Source organism: Petaurus breviceps, unplaced genomic scaffold, assembly GCF_028583685.1.
Source record: "Petaurus breviceps papuanus isolate PSGF00001 unplaced genomic scaffold, PetGlider_PUasm1.0 37, whole genome shotgun sequence".
Taxonomy (NCBI): domain Eukaryota; kingdom Metazoa; phylum Chordata; class Mammalia; order Diprotodontia; family Petauridae; genus Petaurus; species Petaurus breviceps.
In genome coordinates this window covers 9,058,204-9,073,797 of record NW_027186296.1, presented here as the reverse complement: position 1 = coordinate 9,073,797, position 15,594 = coordinate 9,058,204, and the positions used below count along the sequence as shown (strand labels likewise).

General features: G+C 38.9%; 1 protein-coding gene across 7 annotated transcripts in view; it reads left to right on the top strand.

The window, feature by feature from the left end:
- Window positions 1-15,594, top strand: part of CHD8 (chromodomain helicase DNA binding protein 8) — a 63,672-nt gene that overhangs the window by 33,881 nt on the left and 14,197 nt on the right. For 6 of the 7 annotated variants that reach the window (XM_069097778.1, XM_069097775.1, XM_069097773.1 and 3 more), the window contains 20 exons: window positions 54-122; window positions 563-618; window positions 1,076-1,193; window positions 2,450-2,533; window positions 4,849-4,986; window positions 5,146-5,267; window positions 5,416-5,659; window positions 7,966-8,142; window positions 8,458-8,601; window positions 9,180-9,435; window positions 10,108-10,318; window positions 10,548-10,743; window positions 11,229-11,396; window positions 11,864-12,043; window positions 12,788-12,898; window positions 13,092-13,288; window positions 13,602-13,801; window positions 13,915-14,071; window positions 14,181-14,270; window positions 14,544-14,647. In XM_069097778.1, the coding sequence (XP_068953879.1) occupies window positions 54-122; window positions 563-618; window positions 1,076-1,193; window positions 2,450-2,533; window positions 4,849-4,986; window positions 5,146-5,267; window positions 5,416-5,659; window positions 7,966-8,142; window positions 8,458-8,601; window positions 9,180-9,435; window positions 10,108-10,318; window positions 10,548-10,743; window positions 11,229-11,396; window positions 11,864-12,043; window positions 12,788-12,898; window positions 13,092-13,288; window positions 13,602-13,801; window positions 13,915-14,071; window positions 14,181-14,270; window positions 14,544-14,647 (3,022 nt within the window). The remainder of the gene's footprint in view (window positions 1-53; window positions 123-562; window positions 619-1,075; window positions 1,194-2,449; window positions 2,534-4,848; window positions 4,987-5,145; window positions 5,268-5,415; window positions 5,660-7,965; window positions 8,143-8,457; window positions 8,602-9,179; window positions 9,436-10,107; window positions 10,319-10,547; window positions 10,744-11,228; window positions 11,397-11,863; window positions 12,044-12,787; window positions 12,899-13,091; window positions 13,289-13,601; window positions 13,802-13,914; window positions 14,072-14,180; window positions 14,271-14,543; window positions 14,648-15,594) is intronic. The other variant, XM_069097774.1, reaches the window with a different exon arrangement.

The window sequence follows — 15,594 nt, the reverse complement described above, 5'->3', positions numbered from 1 at the left end:
TTTATTTTTGTTGCTCAGAATTCCCTGCTGACCACTTATATCTCTTTTTATAGGAGAATCCCAGTGAAGAAGATGCAGCCATTGTGGACAAAGTGCTTTCTATGCGGGTGGTGAAAAAGGAGGTTAGGCTTCTATGCTTGGTGTCAGCCTACATCTTTCTACTACCAGATATTTCCTTGTTGAGAGACTTTATCCATTAGGGCATATTACTAGGCTTTACCTATGGGAGGGTAGTGAAAAATTAGGTCAAAAATTAGGAAGAAATTAACTACATTGGCTTTTCCAGCTTATCAATCTGAGGTAGAGAAAGGGGTGCAGAGGTCTGTTTAAAGGACAAACTAAGAGCATGCTATCATCATCATTATAGAAGACCAACTCTTTCCCATCCTGAATTGTTAGTGTACAATAAGAGGACTGGACATGATATATTCCAGGGTTTGCTGCCAAGAGTTCTGCCTATCTAGTGGTCCCTGTGTGGTTACAGTTAGTGTTTCTTACTTAGGGTGATAGAGAATGGATAACTATAAGATGGGACTATAATATCTCAATTCTTTCCCCTTAGCTTCCCTCTGGGCAGTACACAGAAGCAGAGGAATTTTTTGTCAAGTACAAGAACTAGTAAGTATCCCATGCCAAAAATATTCATCCCTGAGACTCAGAAGGATGGTAGTGACTTTTATTCATCCCCTGCCCCATAGTCTGTCGTGGGAGGTAATGGTTCTCTTCTTTTCTTCCTTCTCCCAATCCATGTAATGAAAATTTGGGAAATGACTCTCTGGAGTGTTTTGTTTGTTGTTTTCCTTCTGTGAGGGAGGAGTGGTGGTATCTGATGAAGATTCTATATGCCATTCAATATGACTCCAGTTAATATACTAAAATTTACATGTTGTCTCTTCTGATAACATAAGCTTCTTAAGGACATTCTTATTTTTATATTTCCAGAGCCTCGTATATAGTTAACGTTTAATAAATGCTTATTAATTTATTGGTGATTGTTCCTGGAGTCTGGATCCACTTGCTTATCAGTTTCCCTTTCCTACAGCATGTGTATTGTTTTTATTTTTTCATTCTCCAGTTCTTATCTGCACTGTGAATGGGCTACTATCTCTCAGTTAGAGAAAGACAAGAGGATCCATCAGAAACTTAAGCGGTTCAAAACCAAAATGGCTCAAATGAGACACTTCTTCCATGAGGTAATTAGAAATAGGTGCTTTTAAGTCATTTGGTTTTTTTTCTAGACGCATGATTTCCTACTGGCAACTTAATTTCTTGACATCAAATCACTGAATATATGGTTGGGTTCTTAAAGAGTACATAAGTATTTTTTTTTTCATTGCTATACTAGGGCCTCTTTCCATATTTAACTTCCCCATTAGTTATAAAATTATTCCTCAGTTCTTTAGATTCTTTTTCAAATGTTTCACATAATGTATATGAAGTGTTTTGAGCTTCTCTCAAAGAAAGATGTTCTGAAATAAAAGCCTTTAGTAGCTATTTTCTTGTTTTACTGTGAATGAATCAAAGAGCTGGTCCATTTGGGATTTCTTTTCTAAGACTTATTATGAATAGTTAGTGGTAACTATGGACATAAGCAACTCTCTTAATAAAAGAGTATTAATTTTGTTAAAATTCTATTCCAGGGCAGCCAGGTAGCACAGCGAGTAAGAGCACTGGCTCCAGTGTCAGAACGACCTGGAGATTGAATCCCCGGCTCAGACACTTAGCACCCACCCAGAAATAACTGGCCATGTAACCTTGAGCAAGTTACTTAACCCCGATTGCTTAAAAAAAAAAATTCTATTCCAGTATCACCAAAGTATCTTTTGGCAGGGTTGTTACTTTCTTCAGTATTGATATCTAGCCTGACTAGTTACTCTTTAGCAGGTTTATGAGATTCTTAAATCATTTTCAACTCTCCTTTTCTACTTGTAACAAAAGTGTGCAAGATGTTCATCTGAGAAAGTAGGAAATTTCATGTATCTGCTGCATTGCCTCTGTGCGCTGACAGTAACAATTAGCAAATTAAAAAACAAACAATTTTCAGGGTTAGAAGGAACTGGGAGATAATAAGAAAGTGTAAGATGCATTTGGTCATCCCAGAATGGCTGATTTATAGACTTTCTGACATGGTTTAACAAATCTGTAGAAGTGAACTGCCTTCTAGAGAGGTGTAGGAGTGACCAAGTAGACTTTATGATTTCTTCATATATGAAGATGTTATTGACTCTACCCAAGTAGTACTTGTATTCTGTGATATTAATTGCAATGAGTTTACATTGATATGATTTCTTTCTGACTGTAAAATTTGTAAGGCCTAAGAGTATGTTTCAGCCACAAGACAAAGGTATGTTGGCAGAGCATGCCCAAACCAGCTAAATAGCAAACTAAATGAGTAAGTCTTTATCACATGGTCTTCGGCTCTTATTGTTTATGCCCATAACCAAACCAGGATGAAGAGCCCTTCAATCCAGACTATGTGGAAGTGGACAGGATATTGGATGAGTCTCACAGCATTGACAAAGACAATGGTGAGGTGAGTTGTAATGTGAAAATAAGTGGAAGGATGTAATGCATTTCTTATTTATAGAACTGGTAGGTTATATGTGCCCAGTTGTCTTGGTCTATCTGACTTTTTCAAGGAAAGATGAAAATTCCTTGGGAATTAAAAAGTACTTTCATCATTTCCTTATGCAGAATGACTGAGGTAACCATTGACTAAAACTGAAGGAGGGAAGAATAGGCTAGGAAGCAAGACTTGCAATTCTAAATGCTTTTTGCTTTGAAGTCAGCTCGTTGGAATTATATTTTATGTTCACTCAATTGAATAAGAAAACTTGGTTGCCTAAGGGTGGGAGGGGTTTGGACAAATAAGAAATTTCATTTGTAGTTTGGTTTTTTTTTCCCTTACTTCCTCAGTTATATAATAACAGCTACCATTTACATAGCAGTTTAAAACACTTTATAAATATTATCTCATTTTATCCTCACAACAGCCTTGCAGGATAGATATTAGTATGCCCATCTAGATGATGAAACTGAGGCTGAGGAAGGTTAAGTGATTCACACAGCTGCTAAGTGTCTCAGGTCAGATTTGAATTCGGACCTTCCTAACTACAGGTCCATCACGATCCACTGCACCACCTAGCTGCCTGTTATATAGAATAGCCATCAGCACAGTGACTCTTTGTGGGTTCTGAAAATTGAGCAACCAGCAAGTACTTTCCTTCCCATTTGGATACTTAGCCTATCTCCTCAAAAGTTTTCAGTTAGTACTTGCTCTTTTTCATCAGGTCTCTGAAGTGACCAGCCATCATTCAGCATCCCCATCATGTTCTGTCTGCATTTGGCATAACAAATGGAAAGAAACTATCATCTTGCCACAACTCTTTCAAAAGTTTACTAGTCCCTAATATGGTTTGTTGTTCAGACATTGGTTAAGTACAGCACTAAGTTCAGGAGCTTAGATAACTGCCATAGATGATGGCGAAGGCATTTGATTATTCTGTGCCTCAGTTTTTCCTTTTTTAATTTTTGAAATCCTTGGATTGTAAAATATAATGCCAGCAGTGTATGACTTGGAAGTCTCAACGCATGGTCTTGGATAGGGAGAGACACAAGATGCAGGTTAGCACCCTATCCATAATTTGTAGTCTTAGAGAGTTATCTGGGCTACTGGAAGATCAGGGGAGGGTCACAAACCAGTAGCTATTAGAATTGTGTTTTGAACCCAGGTCTTTCTGGCTTTGACAACAGCTGTAGCTACTATACCATGCTACCTCTTTATGAGACAGGATTGATAGACTAATATGATGATGATGTCCAATCAAAGGAAAAGAACTATTATTCTTTAATAGCACCTCACATGTAATAGGTGCTCAATAAAAGTTTGTTATTTAATTAGTGATGTCTTCCATATGACATTTCTACTAGCCTACTTTTTTCTCATAACTGCCTGCTGGCTTGTTGAGGTGATTATCTTATGCCATGATGCTTCCAGATCCCTATAAGTTGGGCCCTAATTTGCTACCTTTATATTCAATTCCCCTCTTATTTAAGCCAAAAGTTGATACTCAGTAATTTTAGCAAAGTCCTGCAAGTGCTTCATCATCTTGGCTTTTATTTTCAATAGTGAGTCTTGGGGCCTTATGTTGTTACAGATCACTGCCATTTCCCTTCTAAAATAATCTCTTCCCAAAAAATATCTTTTGAGCATAGTGCTGTAATTGGAGCAGTAGTATTTCCTTTCTACCTTCATCCTTGTTACTTCCTTTCAGTGATACCCTCTCCTAATTATTTCCTAGCTCCTTGTGGCTCACAAGGAGACCTCTTCTTCACCAGCCTCCTGACTGTTCTTGAGGTAGCATCTGGACTACTGATAGCCCCAGGGGCTGAGGCCCAGTGGAGGTGAGCCCTGCTATGCTGCCTACAGGTTTAGCCTGTTCCAACTTCTAAAAATAGCCTGGCTATGGCCAAGGTTTTATGCAGGAAGAGGGCGGTGGAACAAGGCACATGGTCATAGCAGCTATGGATTTTAAGATATTTCAATATAAAGATATTTTTTGCTTATGCTCAGCCTTTGGAGATGTTTTAGTGCTCCGTGTTTTGTAGGTTATTCTGTAGAAATTTCATTATTAGAACAGGCTTTACTTTTAGTCACTTGGCTAAAGTGATCAGGTTCATTAATCTTGTTTTCAGGGGTACACTAGGTTAAACCCAGAAGATCATTGACACTTTCTTTGTTGCTATGTTAAGGATTGGACAGTCTGTGGTCTGCTTGAGCAGTAAGACTCCTGTAGCCCTAGCCAAGAACTAGGACTCTGTTAAAATCTTGACTTATTTTTCTCTTAGCCTGTAATTTACTACCTGGTCAAATGGTGTTCTCTACCCTATGAGGATAGTACATGGGAACTGAAAGAAGATGTGGATGAGGGCAAAGTCCGGGAGTTTAAACGAATCCAATCAAGGCACCCAGAGCTCAAAAGGGTGGTAAGTAGATATTGCCTCTAAAACAGCATACCTTATAAATGTATTACTTAATGTTATGCTGAATTCTCTTTGAACTACTGTAGTCACCTATCAGTCATGGAGGCTGCCCAGTTTTGCTGCTGTCTTCATCCTACTTCTTATTCATTTCTCATTCCTTAGAATCGTCCTCAGGCAAGTGCCTGGAAGAAATTAGAATTATCACATGAGTACAAAAACCGGAATCAACTACGAGAATACCAGCTAGAAGGAGTCAACTGGCTACTTTTTAATTGGTACAACAGGTAAACAAAACAATGGGCCCAAAAGGTCTGGGCTCAGTTTGGGCTTACTCTTCACTATTCATCTCTTGGAGGTACCATTTCATACTTCCAACCCTGTGTTAAAGGCAACACCCTTTGACATACTTTTGCATCTGTGATGGTTCTGCAGGCAAAACTGTATCCTGGCTGATGAAATGGGGCTGGGCAAAACAATTCAGTCCATTGCCTTCCTACAAGAGGAATATAATGTAGGCATCCACGGACCTTTCCTGGTCATTGCCCCACTCTCTACAATTACCAACTGGGAGAGAGAGTTCAATACATGGACAGAGATGAACACTATCGTGTACCATGGCAGTCTGGCCAGCCGGCAAATGATCCAGCAGTATGAGATGTATTGCAAAGATTCGCGGGTGAGCCTTCTGTGTAGGAAAAAGCCTTTTCACATAGCAAATGAATGAATGAAAAAGTATTTATTAAACACTTATTATGTTCCAGGCACCAGGGATACTAATACAAAAAGCAAGATAGTACCTGCCCTTTTGGAGCTTATATTCTTATAGGAGAAGACAGTAAAATATAGTGGGTGGTCACCATGGATGGATAATTTTGTTTGGGAAGGTATAGTGATGGTGAGTGAAGTCATAGGTCAGTTGATTGTCCTGTCCTCTCCAAGAATGGTTAGTTTTTATTGGATTCCTTTTTCATCTGAGGAGAATGTATGGCTGCTTGGCAAGTAGCTGGCTTGGGGCAGAAAGGGAGGCATCTCACCAGTCAGGAGCATAGACATTGGCCTAGTGGTGGCTGTTACCTGCTTTAATTAGCCCTACCTTTTTTGGATTTTTGTGACTTTACAGGCTTTTTAAAGGTATCTTCATAGAGGTTTTTATCTGAGCTATAAATAAAGGCATCTATCTAGTGGCCCATTGCTTATCCAAAGGTCACTTAAGCAGCAACCCAAACAATATAGCTGAAAATTAGGGAATAAGTAAAAAATCACTTTTGACAACTTAGATCTAAAATCTGTGTACTAAATTAACTCCTGAAGTTGAAAGTAAGCCCCTCAGGCCCTCACTTAAAGCCTTGACTCTCTTTAGACAACCTTCACTATCTGATTTCCTAGGTCATAACAGATTAGAAGGGATGAGTTAGTGAAAGAGGAGTCTAAGAATTGTGAGATAGTACCAGAGGTATATTATGATGGTATTAAGAAGGGATAGCTTGCAGTAAGGAAGGAGACTCCCCCAAAAAAACTGTAAAATGCCAACCCAAGAACTCAGAATGTTTTAACAGTATGGAACCATTTAGTGAATGAGCAGATAGCTGTGCAAACCATTAGTGAACCTTGGAAAATATTTGAGAAAATTAACCTTCCTCCATTTGTTGCAGAGAGTGTAGGTGTGGGATATTTTACATGGTGTCAGTTGTAGCTGATTTATTCATTGGTTTTGCCAAACTGCTTTTTTTACTTTTTAAAAAAAAATCTTCATTATAAGAGAAAACTTGGAGGAGGGTGATACATTCAGAAATGAAAAGTGATATAAAAACAAAATACACCAATAAAACTTTATTTAAAAAAAAAAACCTTTATGGTCCTTTAGGGAAATCCTATGTTAAAAACAATAATAATAACTCATTCATTTTGAGGTTTCAAAAATCCTTTACTCATAGCAGCCCTGTTGTGGTATGTAATTCAGTGTATTAGCCTATTTTATGAGACAAAAGTTAAGGCTCAGCAAGGTGAGGTGACTTTCCCAGGACCACCTAAGTATAAGTGTCAGACCCAGGATTAGAGCTCAGACTTCTCTTGACTCTCTCCCAGCATCCTTTACCCAATGCTAACTTTCAGACATTTCAGAATAGGATAGTGAAAATGATGATGCCAGTTTTCTTCACTAAAGTTCTACTCCAGTTATTTATGGTGTGGAAGTCACTGGGTTTTTAAAAATGTATGCATGCAGAATTGAAACTCTGACAACCTACCAAGCTGGAAAGGCTTCATGCCTAACCTAGGGATGTGTACTGTGTGTAATACATATACATACATACACAGACACAACACACACACACATATATTTGTCATCAGAAGAGCAGCCTAGCTCAGTTCACAGATGCTCATCATTAGGCTGACCATACAGTGACAATTTTTTTTGGCCATAACACTTCCTGAAGAAGATCAAGGGGTAGCAGTTTGTGCCCCAGGAAGGAATACCCATATCAGTGAAAATATGGATACGTAAAGTATTCTTTGAAGACAGACATTTGAAAATAATTTTCTTTAAAAAAAATTAACATTTAAATACTTTGAGACTTAAAGTGGTAAAGGTTGCCTTTATTTCATTCTACCTTGTGTAATATTTTGTTTATTCCTTATAATGTGTGTATGTCTTATTTCCATATTAAATTATAAGCTCCTCAAGAGCAGTCTTTATCATGTCCATCTTTGTACCTTGAGCAATCTTTGTATCACCCAGCACAGTGCCTTAAACATAATATACAATTAATAAAAGATTGTTTAAGTTGAACTGACAATATTCAATAAATCAGTCGGCACTATATTTTATGTTAGATTATTTGATATTATTTGTTGAGAAGAAAATTATTTAGACTATTTTGTCAGTAGTTATGTACAGTGATTGGATAGTTCAGGAAGTTCAGAATAGCCTCCCTTTTTTAGAAAGCTTCAAATAATTTCTAACTTTTGTTCTTTCATGCTCAGGGACGGCTTATCCCTGGGGCTTATAAGTTTGATGCCTTGATCACCACTTTTGAGATGATCTTGTCAGACTGCCCTGAGCTACGGGAGATCGAATGGCGTTGTGTCATTATTGATGAGGCTCATCGACTCAAGAATCGGAATTGCAAGCTGCTTGATAGTCTCAAGCACATGGATCTGGTGAGTTCACCAGGTTTATTTGTGGGAGACATTTGGAAGGATTAGTCAGCTCTATGGTATTAAACTCCCCTGCCCTGCTAAAGATGTTAATGAGAAAGAGATCAAACCAAAATAAAGGTGTTCATGTTGGGTGAAAGGATCTGGTGGCCAAAAGTAGCCATATAATTTTTAAATGTCAGAAGGGATATTAGTGAAAACCTACTCATTTTATAGCTAATTAAGATGAGATCTCAGAGAGAATAAATGACAGCTAAGTAGTGGCAAAGCTGTTTCTGTAATGTTTGATTTTCTATTTCCTCTGGTCTTCATTTTTAGGAGCATAAGGTGCTGCTCACAGGAACACCCCTGCAAAACACTGTAGAAGAACTGTTTAGTTTGTTGCACTTCTTGGAACCTTCACAGTTTCCTTCAGAATCAGAGTTCCTCAAAGACTTTGGTGATCTCAAGACAGAAGAGCAGGTAAAAAGTCTATTTTGTGAATTTTGACCTTTATTGTATCATGAACCCCTTTGACAGTTTGGTGAAACCTATGCATACCTTCTCAGAGCCATGGTATTTAAATGCATAAAACAAAACACATGAGATTACAGAGAAAACCAGTTATTTGAGGTATAGTTATCTAAATTTAAAAAAAAAACAAGTTCATAGATCCCAGCTTAAGAATCTTTGACCAGGGGGTAGCGGCTAGGTGGCACAATGAGCAAAGCGCTGGCCCTGGAGTCAGGAGGACCTGAGTTCGGTTCCGGCCTCAGACACTTAACACACACAAAAAAAATAGCTGTGTAACCTTGGGCAAGTTACTTTTAACCCCAATTGCCCTCCAACAGGCAAAAAAAAAAAAGAAAAAGAATCTTTGATTTAGTGCGAACAGTATATGACAGGTAGACATCTATTGTCCGTCCTTTTCTGACCTGTGACCCTAACCCAGTCATATGATGTCCATGACCTTCAGCTTTCAGATTCTGAGGTGCTTTGCCTACTTTCACTTCTTTGTTCTTATACTATGTGATGTACATTTCTTTCTTTCTTGGATTCAGGTCCAGAAGCTACAGGCTATTCTGAAGCCAATGATGTTGAGAAGACTCAAAGAAGATGTGGAAAAAAACCTAGCTCCCAAACAGGAGACAATCATTGAGGTGGAGTTAACCAACATCCAAAAGAAGTATTATCGTGCTATCTTGGAAAAAAACTTCTCCTTCCTTTCCAAAGGAGCAGGTCACACAAATATGCCTAACCTACTTAACACAATGATGGAGCTGCGTAAATGTTGTAATCATCCATATCTCATCAATGGTAAATACTATGCGAGTTCTTACTGTATACCTAGATCTCCAAATTTTATGACTTATCCTCAGAGAAAGAAAAAGATAGGTACTCTATACCAGGCCACAGAAAATCCTTTCTTCCAGGCTCTGCCCACTATAGGGTTATCCTTTTTATAGATACATATAAAAATGGGCTGCTTTCATAAGTTTTACCTTTCTCATCCTTTCTAATCTACCAAGTAAGGTTATATTGATGAGAATTCTGCTAAATCTTTTCATTCCAGTACATTCTAAAAATGTATACTATTCCCTGATAATCTTTTAGATGAGGGGTTCTTAACCTGGGCTCCATGAACTTGCTTTTAAAAAAAAAATTTCATAAATGTATTTCAATATAATTGGTTTCCTTTGAAATGCTGTGTGTTTTGTTTTATGCATTTAAAAGCATTAGAAGGGATCTATTGGCCGACTGCCAAAGGGGTCCATGATACAAAAAAAGGTTAAAAATTCCTGCTTTAGATAACTTCATGTTTTGAAAAGTAATTCAAGAGTATTTTCCTTGGTCCTGAACTACTTTGTCTTAGAAGTGTTTACCATAAATTAGGCTTTCTTTTTACCCTGTTGGCTCCTTGACTTGATAAAATAATAACCTATTACATGCTTCTTCAGCTCTCAGTATCAAGGTTGACTCTCTTAACAGGCGCAGAAGAAAAAATCCTAACAGAATTTCGGGAGGCCTGCCATATCATCCCCCATGACTTTCATCTTCAGGCCATGGTCCGCTCAGCTGGTAAGCTGGTTCTCATTGACAAGCTACTTCCAAAACTCAAGGCTGGTGGCCATAAGGTGCTGATCTTCTCCCAGATGGTTCGCTGCTTGGATATCCTGGAGGATTACTTGATCCAGAGAAGGTGAGAGATATATTAGCCAACAAACCCTTGGAATTAGATTTCTAAGACTACTAGTTTGGTGTTAGAGATATATTTACTTTCTCTAATTTCAAAGGAGAATTTTTTAACCTTTAACTTCTTGATCTAGTTAGTGCCAAACCACAGGAATTTGGGAATAGTAATCTTGGTTAGAGCACTGCGTCTGTGCTTATTTTTACCTATTCTAATCTTTTCCCTATGCCTTACTTAGGTACTTATATGAGCGTATTGATGGACGCGTGAGAGGTAACCTACGTCAGGCTGCCATTGACCGCTTTAGTAAACCTGATTCTGACCGATTTGTCTTCTTACTCTGTACCCGGGCTGGTGGCCTTGGTATCAACCTTACAGCTGCAGACACTTGCATCATCTTTGATTCAGACTGGAATCCCCAGAATGATTTACAGGTAATGGGAGTATTGATCACTTGTCATAGCCCCAGCTATTGGAGACAAATTAAAATAGCAGATTGATTGTTCAACTAGCTAGGGATCTCTCATAGGAAGTACATACCGTAAGGTTGTCTACTTGGTGAAGCCCAAATGACAGGACAAATATCTTCTTTGGAAACTAACTGGAGGTACTAATGTTGATCCTTTGCCTCTTCCCAGAAGTTCTAAATGACTAAAGGCTACTTCATTTTTTGAAGATAGCCCTTTACTGAGGCAGCAGCATATAATAGATAAATGATATTGGAATCTGGAAAACTTGGATTCAACTCCTACCTCAGTCTTTATGTATCTTTGGGGCAAGTAGCTTATCCTATCAGAATGGAAATAATATTCACATTGTCTACTTCAGAGGACTATTATTAGGTTCATTTTGCAAATTTTAAAGCTCCATATACATGTCTGTTACTACTAATGTCTTTTCTTTTCCTCTCTTCAACCAGGCCCAAGCACGTTGTCATCGAATAGGGCAAAGCAAAGCTGTGAAAGTTTACCGCCTCATCACTCGAAATTCTTATGAGAGGGAGATGTTTGATAAGGCCAGCCTCAAGTTGGGACTGGATAAAGCAGTTCTTCAGTCCATGAGTGGTCGTGATGGCAATATCACTGGGGTAAGACCTTCCATCCTACGGATTTCCTCCCCATTAGAACAAGAGGTGGTGGAGAGGGAAGCAAGAGTCCATCATACATAGGAATTTGCCACCTGTTTTGGATTCTCAATTTCTTAATCCTGGAGAGCTATAGTGAGTTAAGAGATTATGGAATATGTGTATAGTAGCATGGCCTAGTGGATGGAGAATTGACTTTGAAGCCTGGAAGACATGGGTTCAAATCCCACCTCTGTCTCTTAATTTGCTCTGTGACCCTGGACAAGTCATTTAACCTCAGTGCTCTAGATATGCTCTAAGACTGTGAGCTACAGACAAAGTGCTAACATGCACTGGGAGAGGAAGTTTCTTTGGCTGAGAGTTCAAATGCTGGTAAAATAACAGGTCCAGTCCCTATATATCTCTATTCCTATATGTTTTAGGATAATACTTTGGGGTAGGTTTGTCATGTGTTTACCTAATTTTTGCAGATTCAGCAGTTCTCCAAGAAGGAGATTGAAGACCTTTTAAGGAAAGGTGCTTATGCAGCCATTATGGAAGAAGATGATGAGGGTTCCAAGTTTTGTGAGGAAGATATTGACCAAATTTTACTAAGGCGTACCACTACCATCACCATTGAATCTGAGGGGAAAGGGTCCACCTTTGCTAAGGTGCGTTCTTCCTGTATAAAAAACTGAAAGTACAGGAACATAGAGAGCGTTAGTAATTCCTACAGTTTAAATTCTTTAGTACTTCTAAGGATCTATGATGTCTTCAGCATGAAGCATAAATTGTAACCACCCCAACTCTAAGTAGATTGACTACATGAGCTGCTATGGCTAAAAAAATTATTTGGTAGCCAAAGTTCCAGGGATGAGCCTCTCTTGCCTTAGTTAAAATGCTCCTCATACAAGTATCACTGGATCCATTTTTTTTAGTTGTCAAATTAATAAGCATTCTCTTTTTTCCAATCTCTCTCTCCCCCAATCCTCTCTTCCCTCTTTCTCCTTTCTTTCTCTTCATTACTATCTCCAAATACGCATAGTCCAGCAAACCAAATCCCACATTGGCCATGTCCAACAATGCGTCTTTTCGTATGTTTGAATCTTTCACCTCTCTAAGGAGGTGGATGGCATACATCCTCATCATCAGTCCTTTAGAATCATGGTTGGTCATTGCACTGATCAGTCCTTAAATGTTCTGGGCCCATTCTTGAAGTCTTTCTAGCTTGGTGTAGAACTTGTCAGAGCTTGTGTTTTGCTGACATTGCCTTAAAGAACCCAAGTTCACCTTCACATCACAATAAAATATCCAGGCTTTTTTTTTTCCTTTTGGGTAAGGCAAGGTACACTTCTAAATAAAGTGACACACACTCCCCCCTTATTTTTTCTTTTCTGTGTCTCCTTGTCCAACAGGCTAGTTTTGTTGCTTCTGAAAATAGGACAGATATTTCTCTGGATGATCCTAACTTCTGGCAAAAATGGGCTAAAAAAGCTGACCTAGATATGGATTTACTCAACAGCAAGGTGAGTTCTTCATTCCCTTGGGTGGTAGCAGATGGACCTCTGCATTTCAGGATGCTTTCTCAATACTGCTTCTTATTCCACTAAGTCTGGGGAATGATCTAATAATATGTAGCGTATCACCATAGGTTGCTTATTCCCAGTTAGAAGAAGCAGAGCATGATGAAAATTTGTCTTCCTTTTCTTCTTCATGCAGAATAACTTAGTGATTGATACACCACGAGTGCGTAAGCAGACACGGCACTTTAGCACACTAAAAGATGATGACCTGGTGGAATTCTCAGATTTGGAAAGTGAGGATGATGAGCGGCCTCGATCCCGCCGGCATGACAGGCATCATGCCTATGGACGCACTGACTGCTTCCGGGTGGAAAAGCACCTCTTGGTGTATGGGTAAGAGCCTACTTTGCAGCTAAAGCTACAATATATATTGTACATTTTCACCCTGCTAGAGTAATCCTATGTGTCCAGTGCTAAGAAGAGAGAAGTCTTATTCCTTCCAAAGAGTAAGGTATGACTGTAAGAGTGGTATGGTTGAGAATACTCTTGGGCTTTCAGAGAAGATATTTATCCAGTCATAGTAATAGTATATTCCTTAAAACCCTTTTTTTTTCTCTTCTGGGGAAATATATCTGCTTTAAGCATAATACACCATTGAACAAGAGGCTCCATAAAGGTGGTTGTGGTTCTTTCTCCTTCTTTGAAGCTGGGGTCGCTGGCGAGATATTCTGTCCCATGGTCGGTTCAAACGACGAATGACTGAACGGGATGTGGAGACAATCTGCCGTGCCATCCTTGTGTACTGTCTTCTGCACTACCGTGGGGATGAAAACATCAAAGGCTTCATTTGGGACCTGATCAGCCCAGCAGAGAATGGCAAAACAAAAGAACTTCAGAACCATTCAGGTAACCATCAACTCTTTTTCTCTTCCTTTTACCTCCCTCATGGGTACCTGGTATATTCCATATCCGGGGGTTTTCTTAGTCCAGATCTTCCACTGTCTGCCTATTCCTATCAGGTTTGTCTATCCCAGTGCCCCGGGGACGCAAAGGGAAGAAAGTGAAGTCCCAAAGTACCTTTGATATCCACAAAGCAGACTGGATCCGGAAATATAACCCTGATACCCTCTTCCAGGATGAAAGTTATAAGAAACACTTGAAACATCAGTGTAACAAGTAAGCAGCGGAGCTTGTCAAAACTTGTTTGTTTTATAATCATGGAGTGGGATAAGTTGCTTTCTGTTTTACAACAGTATTACTGAAGTTAGTATTCAATCTTCTCTAGGGTGTTGTTGCGAGTACGCATGTTGTATTACCTGCGGCAAGAGGTTATTGGTGATCAGGCAGAGAAGGTGTTGGGAGGTGCCATTGCTAGGTAAAATTGTATTCTGTTTCCTTCCTATTAGAAGAGTATTGTGTTCTACAATTTGTCACTAGAATTTGAGGATTAGAGGGTTTGTTGGGGGAGAGGGGAAATTTAGTCTTATATATGTGGTACCTAAGAGAAAGGATCAAGAGCATAGAGGCACCCCAATCTAATAGAATTTTTTAAATATCCATAATTACTTCTCGTAGGGCACCATTTTTGTTAACTGCTATGTAACATGAAGCACTGTTGTATTACCTCTGTTCCCTCATTTCTTTCTAGTGAGATTGATATATGGTTCCCAGTGGTGGATCAATTGGAAGTCCCAACAAACTGGTGGGATAGTGAAGCTGACAAGTCTTTACTCATAGGAGTGTTTAAACACGGTGTGTACTTATTTTGAAAAATAGGCTCCATCACCATTCCCATTTCCCTGTGCTCTCTGCTTAGATCTGTCTTGATGAAGACTTGTGTCCAATGAGGGCATCAAAGAATGATCAAGACCCAGATTGATGGGGTTCTGTAATCAGTCTTTAAATAAGGGGAGGGGATGTGTGGAAAAACTAGTATACTTGAGTGAAAAACTAATCTTATGACTTTGAAAATGATGTTAACTATTCCAGAGCACAGTGCTTATTAGGGATGTATACATATTTAGGTATTCATTAAATGTTTGATGGGTGAATCTTATTTGAATCCAATATCATTAGAATAACTGGAGTGTATTTTTCATCTTGCCCCCACTAACTGTGGTTTGCATTAAAGCGGGGTATATTCACACTCTCATCATCAGTAAGCTCAATCTATGGGCCACACAGGCTTTGTGGACGTTTCTGATATATTCTGAGCAATCATTTGTTATAAATATTAGAATCTGGGGATGTAGAGGGGGCGGGGAGTGAAGCCTGAGGATGTACAGAGTAAAAAGCTGCTTTTCACAACTTTGTTCATTGACAGATTCCAGACACTGAGAGTTGAGAATTGCTTTTTTAGTCTAATGGCTGTAGTGAAGTGAGAATGAGGTGTCCTATATTGTCTTTTTAATTCTACCACTCCTCTCTGGCATGACAGTAACAAGCCATTTGTTGCAACTGCATATGAGAGGTTATGTTACATCACAAATATATAATGGAACTTGCAGTCTGGAAAACCTGGATTCACATTCAACTTCTGCTATTACCTGTCTGACCATTGGAAAGTCACTTAACCATTCTAGACCCTAGGTAACCCCCTAAGTCTATAAGTTATAAACAGGTTGCAGTCTTTCTTAGTGGAGGAGGTTCCCACACCAGTGAAATCATAAGTCCTTACTGTATTGGTATACTTCTTAGTT